The sequence below is a fragment of the Micropterus salmoides genome, unplaced genomic scaffold, assembly GCF_014851395.1.
Source record: "Micropterus salmoides isolate LMB-PRFRI ecotype aquatic unplaced genomic scaffold, ASM1485139v1 Ms_hic_scaffold_821, whole genome shotgun sequence".
NCBI lineage: Eukaryota > Metazoa > Chordata > Actinopteri > Centrarchiformes > Centrarchidae > Micropterus > Micropterus salmoides.
In genome coordinates, this window is record NW_024044595.1 from 1 (window position 1) to 14,377 (window position 14,377).

Genomic DNA, 14,377 nt, shown 5'->3' on the forward strand with positions numbered 1-14,377 from the left:
GTGTGTTGCATGTTCAGTATTATATTACCTCCTCACTGCAGGGCAGATGGTCTATACTGTCAGGCAACGCTGTGGTAGGCAATTAGCCATCGAGGCTCCAACAGACGCAGACGTGGTCAGCACTGTGCCTGAGTCTGCAACTCCTGCTGCACTGGGCTACGCTCAGCAGGTCTGTCTACAAACTGTTTGCTCTAAGAAATGCTGTAAAACCTCCTCACCTCCTGATGGACCCGTCCTCACAAGATTTGCTCTTCTGGTTGTTATCTCACAGTCTGGGCTGCCATATATAGAGGTTCTGTGTAAGAACCGCTACGTTGGGAGAACATTTATTCAACCAAATACCCGCTTGAGGCAGTTAGGAGTTGCCAAGAAGTTTGGAGCTTTGACAGACAACTTTGATGGGAAACGAGTGGTGCTAGTTGATGACTCCATCGTCAGAGGCAACACCATCGCCCCCATTATAAAACTGCTGAAGGAAGCTGGTGCAACTGAGGTTTGTTGACTAAAGATGTTACATACTCTGAAGTATTTGATGACATAATACAATGTCTGAATAGTGGTCCCTAATCTGGGGATTGGGACACTCACAAAGGATTGCAAGATCTTTTTGAGGGGTCCCAAGATGGTGAAAAGGACAGGAAAGCAGAAAGTAAAATTTTTTTATTTTTTGAAACCGTGTCTTTGCCGTTTGTTCTCATACAATTTCCCACGTGGACAATAAAGTTCCTAACTAGGTAAAATACTATATTTTGGTTTAGGTCCATATCAGGGTAGCCTCTCCACCAATCAGGTTCCCTTGCTACATGGGGATCAATATTCCAACCAAGGAGGAGCTCATCGCCAACAAGCCAGAGTTTCAGAACATTGCTAGATACATTGGTAAGTACTAATCAACGTATACACTCACCGGCCACTTCATTTGGTACACTTGTACAATCCATGTGATCCAATACAACACCTCTGCCTTGCATTCTGCTATTTAATAATCTGTTTTGATCGATGCTGTCAGAGAATTAATTTAACTACGGTTATTATTGAGGTTGCAGGATGCAGCGGTGTTGAACTGGACTATATTATTTTGATTGGTGTTTCTAATATTTTGGCTATGCTATTTACATATATGAAAAGAGCCATAATATTAGAAACACCTGTCAATATAATGCACTCCAGTGGACCACCACCACCACCTGCTATGACATGGTATATCTCACTGACAATGTTCAAAGTAGTGTGAACACAATCGTGTGTGTACTCTTCTCACTCGTTTACTTCATCGTCCATTTGGTGTATCTCAATTGACTTTTGAACTGTCATACAGGTGCAGACAGTGTTCAGTATCTGACTGTGGAGGGCCTGTTATCAGCTGTCCAGGAGGGAATCCCCTCCCTCCAGGACAAGGACAAGGACAAGATGATCAGCTCCAGTAACAAGTCCAGCAAGAGAGTGGGTCACTGCACAGCCTGTCTGACTGGGAAATATCCAGTAGAGCTGGAGTGGTAACTGGTGTACCAACGCCATGACCAAGCAGCAGAACTGTGGATTTACCGCAAGCTCCCACAGCTGATCCATGTGAATGAAATAGACTGGAAAAGAAGTGGTCGGGGTTCTAAATACTGCTAGGTGGGACACTAAGAGACCAATTAAATACACAATGTATGCTTTCTCTTCCGAGGGTCATTATGAAAGTCTGTTTACTATATCCTGATACCACTAAAGTGGGATTACAGGTGCACATGTCTGACCGCACAACACTCATTCTTTTACCATATAAATGTATTTTTCACAAGTCTTAATTTGTTTCAGATTTTTTTTTTTTTCACATTCCAAGCCTCAACAGGAGCATTAGATATTAACTAGTGACCAAAAAGTGAAACTGTCCTTATTTTCCGTATCAAGTTTACTTTTCTACTTTTACCCTAAATCACTATGCTCTTTAGTCTGGCTGTTGGATATATTTTGGCTTTACTTTGAACATTACATGAATATAATGTAGAAGTTAAATAATAAACTGCAATGAGAACATGCATGTCATCTTTTTCTTCCACCAGAAATATCATTTTCACATTTACACAATTTTATTTTAATAATGAACAGATCGTAAAAGGAATAATCAGCTAATGATGCAAGACAGCAGAAAAAGTAAAAATTAAAACATCCAAACAGGAACACAAACTAGGATGGAACACAACTGGACATATAAACACTTGGAGCTTAAACATGTCACAACAATTTTCCTGAGCTCACACTGTGCCAGCCAAATGTTTCCAGTGTCGCTGTTTGGTTATCGGGTACTGTACTATCCACTTTTCACCAATATTTGTATGGGAAACCTCACTGCTACACAATACATTCACAGTGACGTTTGTTACATGATAAAAGCACAGCGATACTTGTTAGAGGATTCTTGTGGGCAGGCCTTGCTCACCATTTTCTGTACATGCTGAGGAAGAAGAGAGGGTGATAATGAGAACACAGGAATGCTGGGAGCCAGAAAACAATCTACAAAAGGAATTATAGTTACCTGGGGGAGTAACCATTGGCCATTTTGCTCTTGAGTGAACCTCCTGTTGAATGAAACATGATAATGAAAGGAGGAATCAGTCATAACAGGAATGAACACCTACACAAACTGCTTAATTTAACACTAGACAGGACATGAATAAGAACTTCTGGAGCATAATCCAGTGTTTTCAAGAAGAGGCTCACCGAGCGCAGAAAATTCAGCTGCTGATACGTGGCGGCCCTGGCTCATCCAGGTTTCCTGATGTGCACCTGCTGAGCGGTTGTGTGTGCTTTGAAATGTCTCGTGTTTACTGGGGCTGTAGGAGCGGTCATCATGTGACTGCTCGTATTCAGACGGACAGATCCTGCGCCTCAGCATCTCGTTTCCATGGCGTTTGGATCCTGGGGAGGATGTGCTGTACTCGTCCCTGAAGCGTTTGGACTGGGGGTGGCTCTCCCAGCATAACTCCCTGTGGCGTTTCCTGAGGACAGAGCGGTGGGGTGACAAGGCAAGAGCCGCCAGGGCTGAGGAAGAGTGGCCTCTGCTGGCCTCAGAGCTTCTGGCACAGAAACGGCAGGGATGCCCATTAAAAAAAGATGATTTGTTCTGGCAGACAAACTTGTGGTAGAGTTTTATAAAGTCCTCGTCAAGCTTCTTTGGTGAGTAAGAGACACGGATCGATGGCAGGGACGAGTCAAAGGAAAGGTGCCGCCGGAGCCTGTGGCGACCTTCCGCTGCTGCGGCTGACTGAGGTGAATGCAGCTGTGACTGGAAGGAATGATGGGAGTCTCGATGAGGGTTAAGCATCCTCAGCGGCACAGGTCGCTTTTGCAGAGGGGAGGACAGAGAAGTGGACGTTAATCTGGGCCTCATAGGCTCGCTGGAAAAGCTTTCCACAGAATTTGCTTTGGGGCTTCTGGAAAAGGCAAGAGGTGATCTACTGAGGCTGGTCATCATCCTCGCTTTTAAGGGACTCTGCCTGAGTGGGGAGCCGTAGATGTCTGGCATGTCTTTGACGGCAGTGGTTTCCGATGCATACATGGAGCACCCATCACTCTGCGGTGAGCGTACAGCGAGAGAGAACCTTTTAGACCTGAGAGACATGTCCAAGGATGCCTTCGCAGAGGGATAGCAAGGTCGTGAAGGACTGACAGCGTAAGTGGAGGTCTGTTCTCCCAGCTGGGATACTTCGGGAGGAGACAGCTGAGACACAGTGAAGGTCTCATTCAGTGAGATCTCTTTTTGTTTAGAGGTTTCAGAGAGGTCCATCACAAGGATAGGCTGGTGCTGCTCTCTTCTCACCGAGCCTATTACCCTCCCAGGAGACTGTGGCTGTGCTTGCCAATCCTGCAGATTGTTTACTATCTGCAAGGGAGACCGAGCTGTAGTTTCAGTTCTCATGAAAGGGCTTTTCACGCGGCTGTCGGAGTTCTCCTTGAGCAGCGTCTTGCTGGTCATTTTTCTGGAGTTGCTGCTGGCCTGTCTCGGCATAACAATGAAGGTGTTGTTGAGATAGCTTTTGTTTGACTGCTGTCGCCACCTGCGATACCTCCTCAGCACCGAGTCAGCGGCCTCGGAGACATGCTGCCGATGCCAGGCCCTCCCTATTCGACTGATCATGCTTGGGTAGAGCTCCACCAAAGAGCTGCCGTGACTTCTCAGAGACATTTCCAGCTCCTCGTCTTGGTCCTCGGGCTGGAACTCCGTCTCAGAAAGGCTTCTCTGACTCTGATCCAATGAGCTCACAGTCAGCTGAGTTGTGTCACTTCTAGCCATCCCTGCGGGACACAAGAGAGGAGAAACGTCACTTCAAATTACACCACAGCAGCTTGTCCTGCCATGTTCTGCTTTAAAAAGTGTGCCTGTTGCTTTCTTGCTCTTACCGTCATCCTCCACAGACAACTGGGTAGTGGAAATACTAGAAATACTAGAAACACAAGTCTCATCAGCTCCACTATCTTGATGTGTGATGTCCAACTGTTGAAAATAAACCATAATAAATTTAAGGTATGCTAGATATTTAAGACGGAACTATCTAAACAAATAAAGTACATTTACCTGAGAGTCTCTTGTAATGTCCTGGGCTGTGGTGGAAGAAAAGTAGTCAGATAAAACAAATATGCAATTTATCTCTGTAAATTGATATTCTCGTTTTCTGTTATGGATACTTGCCTCTTAATGAGTCATCTCTCAAGTCTGTCAGGCTCTGAGGAGATGAGAAGTTTTTGATTATACTAGCTGTACATATATTTCATATCTGAATTCAGTTTGGACTTGCAGACCATAAAACAGCTCCCTAAATCAGGTCATATGTGACTGCAGAACATGCTCATAACAAGCCTAACCTTTGATTCCAGCTTGTTGAGCTCCGTTTTTGACAGCTTCATGTAGTGTTCAAGTGCTTCATTGTGCAAGGAGTCAAGAGAGAAAAGACACACAATGAGATTAGGCTGCGCATCTTAAAACCAGTGGCACGACGCTAGGAAATGATCATCAAGTGACCTGTCCACACGGTTTATTTTCTGTATACTATGTTACATCTGCATGACTTATTGTAATGTTACAGCGAGTCTCTTGCATTGAACCATCGGCAGAAGCAATGTCTTCATAGCTTTTTAACGTTACTTCACTAACTTACTTTGTGGTTTCATATCGTCGAGGTCCACCTCTATCCCCCCGTCTTGGTATTGAAGCTTTGAATACTGTTGAAAACAATTACATAGTTAAGCAAACTCGTTTTTTCACATCACCATTCTTCATCTTTAAAGTTAAGTTAGCTAACGTTACTTCACTTCATGCTAACGGTAACGTTACCGCCGCCCGATAGCGTCATCAACACACCTTGTCTATGATTCGAGCCAGTGACCTTTTGTAGGTTAGGCTGTTGTCACACAGTTGTTTCTTCAAAAACTCGTCCATATTGTATTTAAAAGTAAGTGTTGTTGATATTTCTAGGTGGTGAAAGTAGAAGCGCTAACTGAACCAACACAAAAGGCGCTCTTGGGTTCAAAATGTTTCGCCACAAAATAGAGACGGGTGATTGGACAGGGTTGCGCGCGGTGCCTTCACCGCTGCTAGGAAATCGTGGTTTGCAAAGTAGCCCTCTTGAATATTTAAGTAAAAATAGGTCAAAACGTCTTAAAAATACAAATACCAGCGTTACAATTTAGATGGCAAGGTTACACATGCGTGCCAATAAAATTGTGGAGAGAATGTGTCAGCATGGTGTGGTGATGGAAAACATATAGTTGACAGCATTTAGTTGACACAAAATCAGACACATGCCGAAAACACACGACGTCTTCCGGCCAGTATATGTCAACAAATTACCGAAACAAAATAGCCCCAAAAGTCTGTTTTTGGTTGTATACTGATATTATGACCTGCCACGGTGTCCTGAACTCGGGCTGGAAGAGTATTGACAGAAGCAGTTGAAATGGCCATTGTGTTTTCTGAAACGTCATCTGAATGCGACAAACAGAACCAACTTTCCAACGTGAGTCTACCTCATACATCCATGGTCTGAGCCTCCTTCGTCCTTATTGCACAGCAACTTATATGACTTAAAATATGATTTGCACGTTTCTTTCCCAAATCGGCACCCACGGAGAATAAGCCGGCGGTCTGTGAACGGCTCATCAGCATGGATGCTCGGACTCTGCAGGAGCTCGTAGCCGCCGCTGCCTGTCTGTACTCTGACAGGGCAGCTGTGACATATGACGGCGGGTCAGGGAGCCCCGTGTCCCTGCTGTACAGGGATTTGGTTGAACTGGCCGGAGAACTCTCTCATATTATACGAGAGAACTGCTCTCCTAATAACGGCGCGATTGGCTTGTATTGCTGTGATGATTTGTTAATTCCTGTCTGGATCCTGGGGTGAGTTCTCTCAGTCAAAGTTTACTACTCTATGTCAAAACACAGCATCTGACCTGTGTCAATGAGTAATGTAGGTGAGTAGCTGATTTTTTACAAATGATAAATAAATCTACCTTGTACTGGAGGATAATAAACTGTCTTGTCTGCCAGGATCCTGCAATCATCTGCTGCCTATGTCCCACTGGACCCAGAAGCTCCAGGACTCCTCTCTGCCAGGGTCATGAACCAGTGTGGCCTCAAGTACTGTGCAGTGAAGACAGACATCCTGCAGGTTGACTATTTCATACTTTATGAATATAAATACAACAATAATTGTGAGGACTAATTGCGCAAAATTTGACAATAATCTTCTCTAGTTTAAACCTGCATTAAAATACAACTAAATGACATATTGTTTCTCTTACGATCAGGGTATAAAACCAACAAATCATCAGACAAAATAATGGGCATATTAACCTGTTGGGGCCCCTGTTGACACCCAACCCACATCCATTATGTCCAGAGCGCACAGCAGTCTTATGAACTTTGTCACAGCCCAGATACACAGAGCCTGACCCCTGCTATGCTGGAATATACATGTGTGGTTATTTGAACTTTACTTCAGAATATGCACAATGTGAGCACAACACAAACCCAAATAATAAACATCTTCAAAACAGATTTTTACATAATAAAGCAGTGCCACAATATTAGATAATAATCCTGGAAACACTATAGGTGTTATTACGCTTTAGTCATGCATATTCCCTCACATATATGCAAATGATCAAACTGATATGGGGGTCTTGGACAAAAGATAAAAACCTCTAAAGGGTATGGGTGCAAATCAAAAATCAGTTTGTTCAAAGGAAGTGGAGACAGGAGGAGAATAAACAAGTTAAACTGTTACGCTGTCATATGCAGTTTATTTATCCTTGCATTTGTATTTATGTATCCGCCAAAACAGATACACAGTAGATATAGATACATATACACTACAGTTGACTCTGTTGTATATTAAAATTAATTTGTGATCTGTTGAAGTCTTCCCTCTTTGTCGTTGGTTTGTATGAAGATTTTCATTGATTTATTTCCTCCTCCCATCAAGCGATTGCAGGCAGCTCTTGTCAAACAGACATCCATTGAGGTGTGTGTGGTGCTGCCCAAGTTCAAACTAACCCTGATACGAATCAAGCTGCTGCCGGTTACTGAGCCCAAACAAGGACCAGATCACACCAGAGCTCGGACAGCAGATGGCGCTGGGCTCTGTGAGGCAGCTGCACACAGAGACCTGGCGTATGTGCTCCACACATCTGGTACAACTGGCCTTCCAAAGATAGTGAGGGTTCCACACAAGTGTATTCTGCCTAATATACTGCATCTGAGGTGAGCGTTTATACCTTTAATCGTTATGGATCTCTAAAACTGTGTTATTTGCTGATACATTTTCAGAAGTGCACCTCTCTCGGTTCAGATCTTCGTTTCAGATGAGTGCAGACGATGTGGTTTTCCTTGCCTCGCCCTTAACCTTTGACCCCTCTGTGGTGGATATTTTCCTGGCCTTATCATCTGGGGCTCAGCTCCTCATTATCCCTTCTGTGATCAAGAAAATGCCCAGTCGACTGGCTCGATTGCTGTTCAAGGATCACAAGACGACTGTCCTACAGGCAAGTGTTAAGAAACTGTCGTTTAGTCTGAAGACCTTTTTTTGTCACTATGACGTGGTGTTTTTTTGTTTTCTGCAGGTCACACCGACGCTGCTGGTCCGCTTCGGGCACCGTATCCTAATGCAGGAGGTGCTGTCTTCTGGCTCCTCATTGCGGGTGTTGGCTCTGGGCGGAGAGGCCTGCCCCTCGCCAGCTCTGCTGAGGAGCTGGAGACACCAGAACAACAAAACACACATGTACAATATCTACGGCATCACTGAGGTGTCCTGCTGGGCCTGCTTGTACAAAATACCAGAGTCTCTACTGCAGTCTAGCAACCCGTGAGTGTACTCTGTTAATTAAATCTACATCTTAAACAAGCTGCCGTCAGTACAACTTTATTTAACATGCTTTCAGCACGGTGTCCTTTGTGCCTCTCGGGACTCCTCTTATGGACACGTTGGTGGAAGTGAGAGATGAACACGGCGTCATTGTGACAGAGGGTGAAGGGCAGGTGTTCATTGGTGAGAGAGATCTCATTGACATGCACATACACGCAAATGTTATTTCGGTGATAAACCATATGATCCTTGGTGCAGGTGGAGAGGACAGAGTGTGTCTCCTGGATGATGAGGAGACTGCAGTCCCTGGGACGATGAGAGCTACTGGAGACTGGGTGACTGTTAAAGACACACAGCTGTGCTACCTGGGACGGAAAGACAGGCTGATTAAACGCCACGGAAAACGGGTGAACTTGGACAGCTTGCAGCACGTAAGATGTTTTTAAGTACTTTGCCAAAAATAAAAGGGTATAGATATATAATTCATGGATAGTGTCATATAATCTTTTGTTAAATAAAGTTGAATAAATCCAACATCACAAATACAGATATCAAAGGCAATAAAAAGTGGTACATCATGACCTACTGAAGGTAGTGCTACTTAAATTTTAGGTATCGCAACACTATGAGTGATGCCTTTCATATTAACCATAGTCCTTTGATCCATTGTTAATATACAAAAATTGATAGCTGCAATGTTTTTCTTTCCAAGAAGTAGATAGTTCTTTTAATATCTGGCTAAGAAATAGTTGTTGTGGGTTGAAGTTAAGAGGTTTTAACTGACAGTGAACATAGCAAGATTTACATGGCAAAGTATTAATGTTTCAACTCTTCTCCTCCAGCTCATCTTGAGTCTGCCTCAGGTGGAGGCCTGTGCCGTGGGTCTGTATGAAGGCCTTCGGTTGCTCGCCTACGTTGTGGCGTCCACATCTGGAGACCAGAAATCAGCTTCCCCGCTTGCGTCTGTGGAACAGACACCGTCAGCCTCGGCTGAGCATCGGGAACACCTCCCCTCTTCTGTAAAGCCCCACCGGGGGGCGACGCACGGTGCAGATGAGAATCTGAGCAGACTCATCCTGAACCAGCTGTCTCTGCTGCTGCCCTCTCACAGCGTTCCTGACACGCTGGTGCTGGTGCCAGCCTTGTGTCTGACTCCTCACGGTGAGCATCGGACACACAGTCACCTCTGTGGAGAGATGCATTCATCAAAGGTTTCAGTTATCCTCATGTTTGTTTTATTATAGGCAAAGTAGACATGGAGGCACTTATGAAAATATACCAAAGACAGAGACAGTGCTCTGATTCTTCACGGGGAGACATCACAAAACTAAAGCAAACTCTTATATCCTTGTGGCAGGTATTTGCTTCTTTTGACAACATAACTCCACATTTATAACTTCCTGGTTTAATTTGTTGCCTGAATATGTTTATGCTCAACTACCTATCGACAGGAAACTCTAGGTCTTCCCGAAGATGCGACCATTGACGAAAAATCGAACTTCCTGTTGAGCGGAGGAGATTCCCTGAAGGCACTACACCTCTGTGAGGACATCCTCGCTGGTGTGGGAGTGACCTCACCAGAGCTTTTGGAAGTTATACTTGACGGAACTTTCTCTGACATCCTGTGCCATGTTGCGAGAGTAACACTGATGGTGCCGTCATCGCAGTCTGAGGCCGAGAAACGGAACGCCGATGCTCCCGCCGCAGTGCCAGCGAAGAGAGAACGCAAAGAGGCCACAGCAGCAGAGAGGCTGCAGGGGGAGAAATGGGCTGTTAAAGTTATAAGACGAGCAGGTGAAGTGATAGAAATGAAAATCAGAAATCCAGAGACCAGTACAAACTTCCGGGCTGATGTAAAAGAAAAGGGTTGTAGTAAGAAATGTGCACAAGATGTTCTGGGCCTCAGTCTGAGCTGGTCCTCAGACACAGGCAGATGTGTGGACGCCTCCCCGGTGCTTCTAGTACAAGATAGAACAGATCCGAGTTCCCACGAAGGTGAAACAGCAGTGTTCATCGGCTCCCACTCTCACAGAATCCAGGCTTTAGAACTGATCACTGGGAGCCTTCTGTGGGAGCGAGTTCTCGGGGACAGAATCGAAGCCTCTGCCGCAGTGTCTCGCTGCGGGAGCCTTGTCGTGATAGGTCAGTACCAACTCCCTGAATGCTGCTTTAAAATATTTGACTCTATGTTGTTGGCCTTTAGGATTTATTTCTGGACTGTCCCAGGTTGCTACGACGGCTGTGTGTATTTCTTATGCACTGCCTCTGGAGAGACACGGTGGATATTTCAGACGGGAGACGCTGTGAAGAGCTGCCCTGCTGTGGATCCCCTCACAGGTCTGGTGATAGTGGGCTCACACGACGGGTATGTTTACGGCCTGAACCCAGAGGTGAGTGCGTTTGATATGAGGCGATTCTACGGCTCTAATGATACAGAAAACTCACAGATGTGTGCATCTGTTGTCACATTCAGTACTGCCAAAACAACAACAAGGTCCTGTTTTCAGTCATGGTCAGCCTTTTATTTAGTCATTGATTGATACTACTACTACTACTACTACTGAGCTACACAAATGTCGTCCAGGAATATGAATATGTTTTGCAGTATGTTTTTTTTATGTGTTGCCTGCTGCGACCTGTTTAATCAAGTGAAAGTTACCTAAACTGGTAAACGTGGTAGAGATAAATCAAGAGATATTTATCTGTTTTATGTTTTTAGGTTCAGCAGTGTGTTTGGAGGCGTCAGTGTCGGGGTGGAGCTGTGTTTTCCTCCCCATACCTCCACACCTCACTCAGGCAGCTGTATGTGGCTTCACTGGGAGGTCACCTACTCTGTCTCAACCCTGTGAGTAAAGAAAAAACAAAACCTCAGTAAACAACTTTGCCATTTTTTTCAGAGTAGGACATTTGGACACATTGTGCCCTTTGCTGTGTGATAAGGGTTTTTTTTTTCTGTCCCAGGACAGTGGAGAGGTCCTGTGGTCCTACTGTAGAGACATCCCGTTCTTCTCATCACCCAATGGCTCCTCTGGTCACATGGTGATTGGCTCTGTGGATGGAAACATCTGCTGCTTCAGCAACACAGGGAAACTGGTGAGAGGCAGAACTCTGGGGTTTTTCTCCACTGTGTACCGTGTAACTGTTTTACACTTGCTTTTGCTCAGTTTTCACAACTGCTTCATAAAGCAAAGAACCAAACTAATGCTATCTTTACTTACAAAGCATTAATGTTTTATTCTGAGCTTACTGTGTTTCAGATAATACAACTTACATGTGATGAAAATATATTGGTGTATATTGTTGCAGATCCATAACAGAAACTAGTGCAGACACCGTCATCTATTTACCTTGTAGGAATATAGGATTTACTTTCAAATCAGACTCCTGACCGCACTGTAAATTTGCAATATTATTCAATATTATATATACGATAGAAAATTAAAGTTTCCAAAAGCCGCTCAATTTACAATTTTATTTAATTTTTTATGACAACATGAAACATAAGACATAAGGACGATATAAAATAGATAAATAAATAACATTAAAAAACAAAAAAACCCCAGAAAAAACAACATGCACGAGTAATAGAGTAACATGTTTTTATTTACATTGATTTTAAGATAAATTGGGGAATAGGACAACGGCCCTGATATAGGAAGCAATCAAACCAACAAAAGAAAATAAAAATAACATAGAAACTACAACAAAATAATAATAAAAATAAATATATTATACAAATAAATACATACATACACACACATATAGTACAAAACTAGACAACAGTAAGGAAAGGATGATGCTGAGTGCTTGGGGGGGAGTGAGGAGAAAAAGAGTTGTCTACTCATAATTGTGATGGGAAACGTGACTAGGAGGGAGAGGAATCCCCAAGCAGGATAAAGATGTAAAAGATTCCAGCTGTCTTGATAATATATAAGTTGTCCTTTCCTTGTTGCTGTGAGTTTTCCAGGGATCAATGTTTGGTGAGAAGGTTGAGCCTGAGTGTTGTTGATATTTTTGTTCTATCTTTCCAGCTAAGAAGAATTACCTTTTTTTGCAAGTGCTATGGATGTGAGTAGAAAGGGTTTGTGTGTCAAAGATATTTGGATTGTGGTAAGATCTCCTAGCAATGCAATGTGGAGGGGCTATAAGGGATGGTGAGGCCAAGCATTTAAGACAGTGCCCAGGACCACCAACCAGAAGGACTGAATCAGTGGGCATGACCAAATTGAGTGGATGTTATTGTCTGTGGAATCTGAACAGTGTCTGCATGGGTTGTTGTTTTCGAAGCCCATTTAGAAGAGTTTATGTGTAGTGATATGTGATCTACGTAGAATCTTGTATCATTGAGAATGTGTTGTTGCCAGTCTATTGTGTCCTGTAGTTTGAGATTGGAGGTCCACTGTCTGTTGGGACTGATCATGAGCTAATAGGATCTTATATACTGAACAAAATTATAAACGCAACACTTTTGTTTTTGCTCCCATTCATCATGAGCTGACCTCAAAGATCTAAGACTTTCTCTATGTACACAAAAAGCCTATTTCTCTCAAATATTGTTCACAAATCTGCCACTCGAAAAATGTATGTAAACTAATATGTCATCGGCATAGAGACTAATTTTGTGGTGGCGTGACTGACTTGTGAATACATCTGTGTTGTTACTTTGTCTGATAGATGCAGCAAGTGCTTCTATGAATAATGCAAATAACAGTGGTGATAATGGCCATCGTGTAGTGCCTCTCTGCAAGTGAAATGATTTAGAGATGTGTCCGTTGATTGCAACTGAGGCAGAGGGTGACTTAGATAATATCCTGACAAAGTTAATGAAGTTTAGACAGAAACCAAAGTGAGAGTGAAGAAAAGAAAGCCCAGTATGCTCTAACAAAGGCCTTTTAGGCATCTGAAGGGTTAAAGTTGTTAGTTGAAAGATAAATAACATTAAATTGTTTAGGTATGTCTCCTTTTAATGAAGCCTGTCTGATCTGTGTGTACTATTGATGAAATTGCTGATTCTTGTCTGATAACTTATGCTTTACCTATAATTTTTACATTGGTTTTAATGAGTGATAATGGTCAATAACTGGAGCATTTTGTAGTGTCTTTGGTTTTAAGAGAAGTGTTATGAAAGCAGTGTTCATATATGCTGGGGTATTACTGAGTCAGAGTTGGAGAGAGAAGATTGTTGTGTTGGTGTAACGATGGGAAATAAAATCTTGCTAATGCTTCCTATATGTACACAACACACTTATCTACCTTGTTTTCACCACGTTTCCTGCAACAACTCGCCTCACCAGATCTCAGAGCGAGAATTGTGCTTGAGCGAGACACACTATTGCCCCAAAGGAATATGTAGCAGCCACTGCTGCTGGTTCATGGCGGCTAGCTAAAGCCATCTACTGCACATTTTGCACCTACTAGTCATATAGCAAATTGAATCTCTTGTGAAAACTGAGCCAAAGTTATTTTAAAACACTGTAATACTTTAGTGTGTGACTCTTGTGTTTCTCTGCAGGTTTGGCAGTTTTTAACAAAAGGACCCGTCTTCTCCTCTCCGTGCGTCACACCAGACCATCAGAGGGTTCTGTGCGGGTCACATGACGGTTGCCTGTACTGTTTAAACTGCGCTGACGGCTCTTTAGTTTGGACTTTCCAGACCACAGGGAAGGTGTACTCCAGTCCTTGTGTGTTTGATGGCTCTGTTGTGGGCAAGAGGAGGATTCTGGTGGCCCTGGCCTCCACAGACGGTACAGTGTGGATCCTAGATGGACAAGATGGACAAATGCTGGCCTCATTCACTCTACCTGGGGAGCTGTTTTCTTCCCCAGTGGTGTGGGAAAAGTCTCTCGTAGTTGGGTGCCGCAATGACTTTGTGTATTGTTTAAAGCTGACTGTCAAAGAAGAAACATAGAAGCATAAGACGCATTGCTGCACTTTATATAAACACTGATTGCTTTTTGTCAATGTCAGAGCAGAGAGTGTGCTTTGGGAAATAAACTTTAATTAAAGTTCAGGGAAATAATGAGTCTACGGTC

At 43.5% G+C, this 14,377-nt stretch overlaps 3 protein-coding genes across 4 annotated transcripts; 2 read left to right on the forward strand and 1 right to left on the reverse strand.

The window, feature by feature from the left end:
- Nucleotides 1-4: 4 nt before the first annotated feature.
- Nucleotides 5-2,023, forward strand: LOC119894650 (amidophosphoribosyltransferase-like; the record flags this gene model as incomplete). Its single annotated transcript, XM_038707315.1, has 4 exons — nt 5-169; nt 272-493; nt 759-879; nt 1,319-2,023. Coding segments are annotated over 4 exons (690 nt in total), but the record flags the coding sequence as incomplete, so codon positions are not given.
- On the reverse strand, nt 1,805-6,033 carry si:dkeyp-117h8.4 (uncharacterized protein LOC572032 homolog). 2 transcript variants are annotated; one of them, XM_038707309.1, is made up of 9 exons: nt 6,010-6,033; nt 5,142-5,205; nt 4,849-4,904; nt 4,676-4,709; nt 4,562-4,587; nt 4,387-4,480; nt 2,707-4,281; nt 2,522-2,564; nt 1,805-2,440 (listed from the first exon to the last, which is right to left on the reverse strand). In XM_038707309.1, the coding sequence occupies exons 1-9, from the start codon at nt 6,016-6,018 to the stop codon at nt 2,422-2,424; spliced, it is 1,920 nt and encodes a 639-aa protein (XP_038563237.1). In that variant the 5' UTR covers nt 6,019-6,033; the 3' UTR covers nt 1,805-2,421. The 2 variants fall into 2 exon arrangements, with proteins under 2 accessions (XP_038563237.1, XP_038563236.1); XM_038707308.1 differs by lacking the exon at nt 6,010-6,033 and adding an exon at nt 5,345-5,819.
- aasdh (aminoadipate-semialdehyde dehydrogenase) lies at nt 5,996-14,364 on the forward strand. Its single transcript, XM_038707305.1, has 14 exons — nt 5,996-6,379; nt 6,530-6,650; nt 7,467-7,744; nt 7,833-8,025; nt 8,104-8,345; nt 8,422-8,528; nt 8,604-8,776; nt 9,188-9,506; nt 9,590-9,702; nt 9,797-10,487; nt 10,572-10,735; nt 11,065-11,190; nt 11,307-11,438; nt 13,858-14,364. The coding sequence occupies exons 1-14, from the start codon at nt 6,147-6,149 to the stop codon at nt 14,251-14,253; spliced, it is 3,288 nt and encodes a 1,095-aa protein (XP_038563233.1). The 5' UTR covers nt 5,996-6,146; the 3' UTR covers nt 14,254-14,364.
- Nucleotides 14,365-14,377: the final 13 nt, after the last annotated feature.

What these genes read in the sequence shown, in the direction of transcription:
- si:dkeyp-117h8.4 (XM_038707308.1), bottom strand. Translation starts at nt 5,422, where the DNA reads ATGGACGAGTTTTTGAAGAAACAACTGTGTGACAACAGCCTAACCTAC. An exon ending in TCAACAAGCTGGAATCAAAG is followed by an intron (nt 4,710 to 4,848) that starts GTTAGGCTTGTT and finishes TCATCTCCTCAG; the next exon opens with AGCCTGACAGACTTGAGAGA. An exon ending in ACATTACAAGAGACTCTCAG is followed by an intron (nt 4,481 to 4,561) that starts GTAAATGTACTT and finishes TATTTTCAACAG; the next exon opens with TTGGACATCACACATCAAGA.
- aasdh (XM_038707305.1), top strand. Translation starts at nt 6,147, where the DNA reads ATGGATGCTCGGACTCTGCAGGAGCTCGTAGCCGCCGCTGCCTGTCTG. An exon ending in ATTCCTGTCTGGATCCTGGG is followed by an intron (nt 6,380 to 6,529) that starts GTGAGTTCTCTC and finishes CTTGTCTGCCAG; the next exon opens with GATCCTGCAATCATCTGCTG. An exon ending in CGGGAGCCTTGTCGTGATAG is followed by an intron (nt 10,488 to 10,571) that starts GTCAGTACCAAC and finishes GGACTGTCCCAG; the next exon opens with GTTGCTACGACGGCTGTGTG.